Genomic DNA, 11,535 nt, shown 5'->3' with positions numbered 1-11,535 from the left:
TAACCGAGGTAGAGGTCAAATTTCTCTGCTACAGGACTTTTGGTAAACCTATACAGGCCTACTAATGTATATTTAATACACACAACGTCATTTAAGCTTGTTTGCTAGGTATTGCATGCAAACTCAGGTGTGGCATTTGATCATCTTTATATCTGAAATACATGTTTCCTATATGTGAAAAGTAAAACTGTTCTGTACATGGTTGCATGTGTATTGTGTATTATGTACGGTCTTGCATTGTATCGATGTAGCAAGATGCATTACTTCAATTGCATAGATGAGTATTGAGGCAATAATTATACTGTGAATATATATACACAGAGTTATGTACAGGTAGGTCCATACATAACACAAATATTTTGAGGAAAAGATCATTTCACAAAGAGTATTGTATCACAAGGTGATGTCCAACCAAGAGTACCAAACCCAATGCTATAACATTTCTTTGTTAATTACAACCACCGTATAATTTGTGTTTTTTGAGTTAGTTCATTAATTTGTAAATGTTCTGTCAGTGTACTAATTGATGAGTGACCTCAGAATAACTACACATAACCTTCACACCTATACATTTAATTTCATTGGACAATAACCACCAGCTCAATGTAACTGTTTTAATGATCACCCTTTACCTTTTCAGCATTTATTCATCATCAGCTATTGCTTTTTTAACTTTTGGTTGCAATTTTGGGTTTTATATGTATCCTTCTGCAAAACTTGTGTTTCTCCTGTAAAATGGTTTTAATCAGTCCATCAACCGATCACTGCGGGAGATTGTAAAATACAGATGTCTGTTCTGCTCAACAGCCTCTGGATTGACACGCTATTTGTCACTTCTCTTGTAATTACAGTCTTCACTGCTGGGCTCCATCAAACAGGTTCTGTTTGCACATGATCTCCTCCCACACGATGACATGAAAAACATTCGGCGCCTGTCAGCAGTATTGTCCAGGTTGTCCTGAAAAGAACTATGTGTTACTCGCTGCCATCCCCACAGTTCTTTTGCCTGGGTTATGGGAAAACCACTAAGATTCACGTAAATGCTATTGGCTTACATCTTCGAAGAAGTTCATCCAAAAGAAACAATGTAAAGTTAGCGCAGGTCATAATTAAAGCTCAAAACCACTGAATTCGCTCCATTATCTTGTTCAGCTTTCTGCAGGAGCCTGAGAGTGTCCAGTGTAGATTATTCATCAAACAAAAAAGTAAATATCGCAAAAGTGTTGGGTGTAGCTACTGTAAACTGAATCATATAGGGTCACTCTCTCCTCTGGCATCATCAACAGAGTTTGAAGACTAAATTTAAAGGTAATTACTGTGACAGTGAAGAGAGAAAACTGAAATAACCCTGAGCGTTTCAAAGCTGTCATTATCATTGGAATTGTAATGACAAGGTTTGGGTCTCTTCAATTGACTTCTTGGGGTAGGACACCCACAAACATGGCATTCCTGAGGCTAACATTGCAGCATATTAATGATATATTGCAGAGTGTAGATTACAAAGCTGGGGTCCCTTTTCATGCTTTATGGTTTCAGTTAACTTGAAACAAAATACCAAAATGTCCTTTAAAACATTGTTTGTAATGTGCTGTGTCATGCTGTAGAGGGACACTTAGCATACAGATTATACAGAAGTGCACACTTGACATCCTAACATGATTTGGCAACATATAGATTTTCTTTTATATTTATTGTATGTTTATTTCTAGACTCAATATTTATAAAAGTTGTAAGTTGTAAATGTTTCTAAATGTATGTGACATTTTACTCAGAGGGCAGTTTCTATTGTATCACATTGTAATGCTATTATTAAAGTAGGTGTGAGGTTAAAACTAAAACATGCTGTGATTCATGCTACAAGTGTCCTGAGGTGGATTGCAGCTGTCACTGCACAATATCAAAATGAATTGCTACAATAACCACAAGATGTGTCTGAACGCTAACGGCAAGAAAATATTGAACAATGATTTAAAAATGAAAACACACTCCAGAAAAAACATAGCTTCTTTACTATTTCTAATAGGACATTTTATATCCAGGGTTTATTGTCGCATTATCACACTGTTAACATGCAACCAAGACATCTATGGGTACAAGTTAGAGAGGTCCTGCACATGTACGCTTTGATAGGGGCAAACGACCATTCTGGTGAGCCGCAGGATTGAAAAAAGTAGCCACAGTATTTAGAAAAAAGGAAGGAGGAAAGAAAGTCCAATATTTTTAGTGCAAATTACAGTGTTGGAACAGAGCTTTGCACAGTTGAGTGTCCTGGGAGTGGAATGGCATGATGGGTGAAGGCTGGTGCCAAGCTCCACCCTCCCCACATTGTCCTCTCTGTGGACTTCCTGCACTCTTGCGTGCCCATCTGGAGGACCTCTGCCCTCCCCTTACCCTCCTGAATGGGTTGGCCGGCAGCTCGGTTTCGCTTGCTGCCTGAGGTGAAACAGCCTCGTATAAGCACATGTTAGGTCAGAGCTGGGGCAGGGTCAGTTCACCATGGATGTCTCAATTGCTAGTCTATCGGCGACTCCTGTTTCAGATGTCTGTCCTCTTTCTGTTGATACAAAGTGGGTGAAAAATATCACAGCCTGGTACAAAACTCAGTTCATGTAAGGTTTCTGAGTGCCTCTGTGCTCCTCTGCTGTGGGATATCCTGGATGCCTCTGCATCCTGCTCTAAAGCCAGTGACTCTGAACATGACATTAGAAAGCATTAGCTGATACACTTCAACTACCCACCTAAAGCAGAGAAACAGCCACTCATGCTTTTCACGCATTCTCTCGTGAAACGTGCCTTGCTGCCCAAATATTTTTCCCTTGGAAAGCCTGTGGTTAACACAAGGATGAGTGGGAGTCAGATGATTGCTAACATTCTTTTAACTTTTATGCCAGCTGGAGTGCAGGTCATATTTGCATTTTTTAAGGTTGGTCAAAGGGCTACAGCAGATTTAATGTGGTGATTATTGTAGGATCATGAAGAGGAGATTGAAAGAATTTGGAGAAAAAAAAATACTGTCCAGCCATGATTCATTTCAGATACGGAACATGATTTAGTAGATGTAGTAATACCTAATAAAACAAAGCCAGAATCCATCCATTCATAATAAGTCACATTTTTAGTCTGAAATAAGAGTTGGAGTTTCTTTGTTTTATTTATTATCTTCCCCACAAAGCCCTAATGTATTTTAAATTAAACAAAACTTACCAGTACTTATAATTCCAAAAATGAGTATAATTTCAAAAATAATTGCAATGTGCCTTTATAACTGCCAAATAGAAATTTACATCACTCTTAATTTAGGAACTAGTGAAGTTGTGAAATTCCAAAGAGTTGCAGCGTGAAGGAATTTCTGAGGAAAGTTACTATGTAAGTCTTAAATGCGCCCATAAAATGTAATTTAAGACCATTTCTTTTGGGTTTCTTGAATGTGAGCCATTCATTTTGACTTCTTTAGAAATCCCTTTCTCCTTTCCTTAGGGGATTTTTTGGCTCCAAAATAACCAGTAAAGATGAGGAGGGGAAAAACATAACCAAAAATAATCCTCCAAAAAAGAAAAAAGGGAAAAATCTGTTGGTAGGCAGGTAATTGGTCTCCAGCTCAGCTCACAGGAGGGGGGACTCCTGATGGAGTTGGGATGGACCGCCACACGATTGGTGGATGGCTGCACTCGGTGTGGCCCCATGCCAAGCCCTTATGTCTTTATATAGTGTAAACGGATGACCGGACAGTTCTGAGAGTGCATCGCATCCACTCTGCCTCTCTCCATCTCCACTGCTCTCTCTCTGCAGGGCCCCTGTCACTCTTTTACTCCAGCAGCATCCACCAAAGCCTCTTCTCCTCAGCTCCCCTTCTTTACTCCTGTCTCTTCTCCCCTGCTGTGAAAACAATGGCCACGCCGAGCCTGCTCCTCACTTTATCCGTGTGGCTTCTGTCTGGGAGCCTCTTAGCGGAGGCGACTTACTACCGGCACCACCGTTACGTCCCCCACTTCTACCGCTACCGGGAGCACTCTGCCAACACGGAAAACCTCCTCCCTGAGGTCTCCAACCCGGAGCCTGAAGTCCCGCAGCCCGGCGTGCCGATCTACCCCGAGATCCCCGAGGTGTTCCACCCGGCACCTGAAGTCATCCACTCCATACCAGAGGCTTTCCACCCGGTGCCCGAAGTCGTGCATCCTGCACCTGAGCCAAACCAATCTGATGTCTTCTATCCGGTGATTGAAGCCTCCGCCCCTGTCAACGTGAGCCGGGTGTTCTACGGGATCATGTTTGACGCTGGGAGCACAGGCAGCAGGATCCACATCTACAAGTTCATCCAGAAAGACCCTGGTAAGTACCACTTTATCTCTCTCTACCTCTAAACAAATAGTAGGGATTTGCACATGCTGCTGGCTCCCACTCTGTCTGCTTGCTGTTAGGTCATTCTCTGTGTGGTGTAAGGATAAACATGCACCAGCAGAGTGCCTGGCCAATACAGCTTCTAAAAGTGGCTGGAGTTGAATTTTAAATGTGACTGTCTGACTCAACTGTGTAGGAAGGTCAGGGTGTAGGTGAAGTGCTACAGTCTAAATATCATGAGTTGTAAAAGAAAAGCCATGCAATTACATGTACTAGAGTTTCTATTTTATCCCAGCAATATCACTCTGATTTATGATCCGTGCACTGACACTGACTTTTTTTTAGTTGAGCTGCCAGTTCTGGACAATGAATTGTACCATGCGGTGAAGCCTGGCCTTTCTGCTTATAAGGACAACCCTGAGGAGGTATGTACGCATGTTTACACCATCACTTATTATTAATTATCAGGTATATTGGGGAGTTGTTCACTGTCTGCAAACCACTGGGATTTTCTTTGGGTTGGGTTCATGTGATGTAAACACTGTATAATTACAAAAATGCCTCCTGCTGATGCTGTCACTGCTGCCCACTCCTGTCTGCTACCTGTGATTCACACATGTTGTTAAAGACTGTGACCACTGTAGAAATATCTTAGTTTGATTATGAAATGTCCCTAATTCTGATCATTATATGCTGCATGTCATTGATTGCCATCTCTTCCGCAGGGTGGCAACACCATCCGACAGTTGCTGAAGATTGCCAAGAAGACAGTGCCAGAAGACAACTGGAAGAGGACCCCAGTGGTCCTGAAGGCCACAGCGGGCCTGCGCCTGCTGCCTGAAGACAAGGCTAATGCTCTTCTGAAGGAGGTGAGGCACGTTTTCTCTCTGCCCTCAGACAGTTTGGCACAAACAGCACCCGTCCCGCCGAGGAGCGGGATGAGAAACCACTAAGTGCTTACAAGTGTCTCTGAAAAAAAAGGCAGCAAGTCTGCCCATTTGGTGGCTATCATGTTGCAAAAAAACAGCTGTTGTGGGGTTGTGTGGAGTAACCATATTTGTCATTTAAAGTATTAAATCCAAGCTACTGTTCCAGCCGTGCTTGTGGTTGAGTTATCTGTCACTCTAAAACAGAGCCAGAGCCTGAATAGACTATCCTGTCAACAGTAGAATATGTGGGTGTGTAGGCCGGTATCTTTGTATTGTTTTAACACATACCAGTAGATAATAATAATGAAACATCTATTTCACAGGTGCGAGAGGTATTTGATGAGTCCCCTTTCTTTGTGCCAAACAACAGTGTTTCCATCATGAATGGAGCAAAAGAAGGTAGGTTATCTCTCGATGAGCTGTACCCGATATATATATATATATTAGTACACAAAACACACATATATTGTCTGACCAGGTGCTTTAACTGCCTCGTTAACTGCGGATGAGTCAAACAATGCTGCTCTCATAATTGTTTTTACAAGAGCTCTGTTACTACTTCGCTGAGACAAATAAATATGCCAGTGTGAGTTGTTGCCCTACGCCCAATAATTTAGTGCGATCCTCCACATCACTCATTAAGACACCCTCACTATGTTATGTTTCATCATATAGTATGTGCCATTCATTATCCTCACTTTACGAGCACAATAACTTCACATCCGAGACAATTGTAATTACCTGGGCTGGTCTGCGATCCTGCATGTTCGTTACACCAACTCTGCTGCTTTAATATCAGCATAATGAAGGAGTTCTGAACTAAATGTTTTTAACACATTTGCATGTAAAAATATTTTCGGCATAGGTCAGTTGTAATCACTTCTCAAGCTTCTACTAATACAGACATTTTCACCCATGTGCTGTTTTAGGAGTCCTCGCCTGGGTCACAGTGAACTTCCTTACAGGTAAGACATTGCTTGTGTTTTGCTATGTTGGTGTTAGTGGTCAGGAGGCTCATATCTGAGGCTCCAGTGTACACAGACGCCCGGCAGTGAAAGACTTGTGTCTCCTCACTGAGGTTATGAGTTTGAATCACTGGCCCCAAACAGGTTGCAAAAAACAAGTAATATTTCCTCACGTTTTTCACACAGCTATGGCACCATCACGTTTAATTTAAACTACAACATTAAGCTTAAAACCAAAAAAGGTATTTTCCCTCTTGGTGGGGAAAGACACGATCTGTAAGCATGCATCTTTCTGACACTAGTGGTTTTAAATGGAAGAAGTTCTAACTAGTGATAAAGCCTCAAGATTACACAGTATGCTCTGTTTGTTGCACTGATGATTGATGGCACCTCACCATGTTTAACTTTGAGTTTATTTTCCATAGGTCACTTGTACTCCAACACAAGGAGGACAGTGGGCATCCTGGATTTGGGTGGAGGATCTACGCAGATCACATTTCTTCCCAAGTCAAAGGTGAAATAAATATTTGATGTGGTAAATAAGTCTGTTTAAAACAGTTCTTTCCGAAAAAACCCAACACTAAACCTTTGTTGTTTATCCAACAGAAAACGGTTCAGTCTGCTCCCCCCACTTACATCTCTAATTTCAACCTCTTCAAAAATACCTATCAACTCTACACACACAGGTAAATAACAGTCAAATAAGATGCTATATTGTTTATGGATTAGATTTTGCCCATAAAAACTCACATATCAGTATCCTGTAGCGTAAAACATACATATCTATCTGAAAACTAAGCATACCTCTCTGTCACTACCACATAGCTACCTTGGAAATGGACTGTATGCGGCTCGACTGGCAACTCTTGGAGCACTAGGAGCTGATGGTAGCGTACATTTTACCGCCTCTCTATTTACACTCTGTGCCATTCTTTCATAAATGTATTCATTGGAATACGACAAACTGTTTCTTGTTTGTCCAGGTCTAGATTGGAAAGTCTTCACTAGTTCCTGCCTCCCGAAAAAGTTCACAGAAGATGTGACTTTTGGAGGAACCACCTACAAAGTTAGTGGGATTCCAGACGGTAAGATAAAAGCACCCTGAGGGTTTGATTGCCTTCCCAGTGCTTTGGAGGCAGCGATCCATGCATTCCTTTCTCAACTCCAGTACACAATAGAGTACAGTATAATACAGTCTCTCATGAGAACATTCATCCGCTGAAGTTTCTGTAACCTTGGCGCCAAACGCATGTTTTGTCATCCTCTCTCTCTCTGTCTTCCCTCTTGAACAATTATACTGCAGTCAACCTTGTATTTAAATGAAAAGAAAACTGTCAGTTAACTTCACAAATAAGGCAGTCACTCCCATACCACAGTCAAGTAGCCAAAAGATGCTGGGCTTGTCCCTGAGTTGTTATTTTTTTTGTGTAACGAGTGGCTTGATCTGGACCGCTCACAATTATGTGGTAAAAATAGACAGCCCAACAGGGCCGCACTAACTGCCGCTCTTGTCAGCACATGGTTTTGATGACACAACTGAGCCAACCATACCCATGGGGCTGTGTGAAACTTGTCCTTCTGGGGCTTCCCTTGTATATTATCTGGTGTGCCCCCAGCTTCAAGCCCTGGCTAAGCTCAAGCTGAGGCTCCAGACTCTCACAATAGCATTCCAACCATCGCTGCCTCCAAGCACCTTTAACTCATTGTTTCCTTCAGCATTTCCATTAGGAGTTAAGTAATTCTCTAACTACATTCACCATTTATCTCTTTCTTCAGGCTATGCAGGCTATAAGCTGTGCTACTATGAAGTTATGAAGGTAATCAAAGGAATAGTGCACCAGCCTTATGAAGTGAAAGGCAGCAGTGTCTTCTACGCCTTCTCTTACTACTTCGACAGAGCTGTGGAGTCCGGCCTCATCGGTGAGTGGGCACAGACCAAAGAGTCACCTTCCAGTGCCACCGTCTTTCACGCTAATTATCATCTTTTGCACAAAATAGGTATTCAAATTGCATGTTTGTTTTTTCTGCACAGATGGCAGTCGAGGTGGTGCGGTTGAAGTCAGGGATTTTAAGAAGAGAGCCAAGGAAGGTAAGAGTTACATGTTATCTTCTCGAGGGTTGTGTATGCAACCATCAATCTTACATGTTATATATATATATCAGTCCTTTAACCACTGAAATGTCATGGAGCACAGTCTATTCTCTAAACAGCAAAAGTACTCAACCTTGTTTGTGCCCAAACACTTGGCACAATTGGCACAGCTTATCCTGTCAAAAATAATTTAATACAGCAGTAAAATGTAACCGATCATTTGCTAAAATGTGTTATGGAGATGGATCGTAAGACACATGTTGCTATTATAGATTAAATATATGTGAACACCACTTTAAAACGTTTTTAGTGCTTATCAGCTCGAGCGTGTGACACTTGCAATGTCCATGTAGAACCAGATTTATAGCGAGTAGGAACGAGCTGATGTGTTATGCAAGGCTGTTTGTGTTGTGAGAACACTGTCACATGGTCTCGAGGAACACGTCTGGCTCAGGCTGGCCTGGCAGCTGAGCTGAAGATGTCTGTCTGGCCCAGGCAGGAGGGCACCTGACAGCCACACACCACCTGGGGGCTGACACATTCTGAAACACACAAACTATGTAGTAGGCTGTTTAACACGGCCACCCACCCGCAGCCTTGTGCTGACCCTCAGCCGTTCTCCTCGCACCTCCCTGTTTATTCAGCCAAACAAAACAGAAAGGTCATCTTTTAATCATGTAGCACAGGGGTTAGAAAAGGTGTTGTTTTTAGTTAATACAGAGAACGTGACTCCATTATATGATGCAACAAGGCGTCAAATGCTTTTTTTTGTCAGCAGTATGTGAAACCTGTGTTAATGTCCTGTCTGAAACCTGTGGCAATTTGTTTTTGCAGTGTGCAACAAAATGACCAAGTACCGTGCTATCAGCCCCTTCCTCTGCATGGATATGACATACATCACTTGTCTGCTAAAGGATGGCTTTGGCTTCAAGGACAGCACTGTGCTGCAGGTGAGCAAATCAGAGCCAGGTTACTGTGGACCGTGGATGTGGGAGTCAAAGAGATACAAAATATGAAAAGCTACATGACAAAACCTTCATATTCTGTCTGTACAGTATTGAAAAAGTTTGTTTCTTTGTGGTTTTAATGATCCCCCTGTCACTCTGTTCAACAGCTAGCCAAGAAAGTGAACAACGTGGAGACGAGCTGGGCCCTGGGGGCAACCTTTGACTACTTCAGAAACCTCAACATCCACTAAGGACAGCTCGCTGTCACTGCAGCCAGCACTGAGAGGGACAGTCTGTCACTGTGGGGCTTCCCGTCGCCCGTCTGCCCTCGATCAGACACACCTGGTCCCACCACGCCCCTCCTCTTTCCCCTCAACCTCAGTACCCTGCGAACACTCCGAGAACTGTTGAAAAAAGAAATCACTATATTTTTATAAGGCCAGCTATTTCTACTGTATGTTGAGCTCATAACTGGTGGGCTGACTTTATTTTTGTAAAACGTTTACATTTTTGATTCCTTATAGGGGTGTCTGATCTGAAATGTCTTTCTCACCTACCTGCTAAGTGTGTAGAGGGTAACCAGTCATGGTATATTGGTGCTTACTGTGGTCCTGGTGTGCACTGTACAGTACAGGGGGATTTATTTAGAGACTAGTTGCTGAAAGTGCAACCATCTTTCTAAATGCTTGTAAATCAATCTTCGTTTCATTCTAGCAGTAAATAATTTGACATAATCCAAATTTATTTGCCCCATAGCCATCATTAGAAATAGAGCAGTTGACAACCGTACAGCTTCTTTTCTTCAACTTTGCACATAACACTTTAATTGCAGATAGTGTAGCTAAGACAGTTGCTTTGATGTCGACTAAAGAAAAGAGTTGTACATATTTATTAAGTAGTGTTGGATTCATCGTGACTTAAGGGGGCAAAGAGAGCGCTGTGGAGAGATGCCTCTCACTGACTGAGTTGTAGAGATGTATGAGGTTAATGCCTGTAGTTTTAAAGCCCAGCCATTTGTTTTGTCTAGGGTGGAAAAGATCTTATCAAGCATGGTTAAATTGCAGGGGCCCTTGGTCTGAACTCCATTTTAGACTAGTGATTGAATGACCTCTCATCAAGAGTAGATAGTGCGTCCAACAATGTAATTTACAGCCATTAAATACAAAACAAAATCTAAACAGAAAATGTAAAAGGTTTGAAACCCAACTCTTTCATTTGTTTGTTTTCTCAAAAACATTAGTAATAATGAATTCTGTTTTTGAATGTTCTTGTGAACTGTACAAATATTTAAATAACTTTATATAATGTAGTGTATTTTAATTATCCTTATCATATATTAACTCTTGACCTTTCTGTGTATCTCATCTTTAAACCATGTCTTTGTCTTTCCAGTATTCATGTTCAATAACTACTGCTGTATATACATAATGTAAACTTTTATTTAGTGAACTCTTTTGACAGGAAATGCTTTTATGTTGCAAATACTTTATGCTGCAGTTGCTCAGAAATGCCTGTATGTTCATCAGTATGAATCACCTGATGAATAACCTGTACATTGTTTTTATCAAAAGTGAAATAAGTGTATAGTATACATGTGTGTTTTAATAAAACATGAAACATTTACTTTGTGTATTTAACCTTTCGTATATCCTGCCAGACTTCTTGTATATAAGAATAATTTAATCTATGAATTGAGTTTAAAATCACTTTTTTCAAACTGCAAACATTGGAATTGTGACTATAGTCTAAATACTGTTACCCTGCATCTGAGAGTATCTATTCATTAGAGCTGCAGGATATGAGGAACATATCCGATATACAATAACGTTGAATATCACGATAATAATTTTACTTGCAATAAATAAACAGATATTCAAGTCTACTTAGTCCTGCCATTCTCCTGCTTTCAGTGTATTGCTATAATAAAGCAACTTACTTGTTTAATACAAATAATAAAACAATTCCCACAAAAAATACAATGATAGTTACGTTTAAAAGCATTTGTTTTTAACAGATACTCTTTCAACTAACTCAAAAAAATCCTAGAGTGCAATATCGCAGTTTTTAGTGCAAGTTGATGATAAGAAAACAAATGTCCTCCATCCCTCCTCGTTTTTTTTTTGCCTTTATTGGATAGTACAGACAAATAAGAGATTGGTCTATGAACTGTAAAAAACTTGCAAAAATATTGGAGGATTTAAACATTAAAGCAACTATTTTTTGATGATATCAGGACAGCTGCAATGTAGCATTGCTGATGTGGA

General features: G+C 40.9%; 1 protein-coding gene across 1 annotated transcript; it reads left to right on the top strand.

Moving 5' to 3' along the window:
• The first annotated feature begins 3,690 nt into the window (after positions 1–3,690).
• Positions 3,691–10,822, top strand: entpd5a (ectonucleoside triphosphate diphosphohydrolase 5a). Its single transcript, XM_029460469.1, has 13 exons — positions 3,691–4,329; positions 4,684–4,763; positions 5,064–5,207; positions 5,591–5,666; positions 6,197–6,232; positions 6,658–6,746; positions 6,839–6,918; positions 7,058–7,119; positions 7,216–7,317; positions 8,009–8,152; positions 8,265–8,321; positions 9,159–9,274; positions 9,439–10,822. Exons 1-13 carry the CDS (start codon positions 3,888–3,890, stop codon positions 9,520–9,522), a joined length of 1,512 nt encoding a protein of 503 aa, XP_029316329.1. The 5' UTR covers positions 3,691–3,887; the 3' UTR covers positions 9,523–10,822.
• The last annotated feature ends 713 nt before the right edge of the window (positions 10,823–11,535 follow it).

The sequence above is a fragment of the Cottoperca gobio genome, chromosome 22 (genome assembly GCF_900634415.1).
Source record: "Cottoperca gobio chromosome 22, fCotGob3.1, whole genome shotgun sequence".
Taxonomy (NCBI): domain Eukaryota; kingdom Metazoa; phylum Chordata; class Actinopteri; order Perciformes; family Bovichtidae; genus Cottoperca; species Cottoperca gobio.
This window is presented reverse-complemented; position numbering and strand designations above follow the sequence as displayed.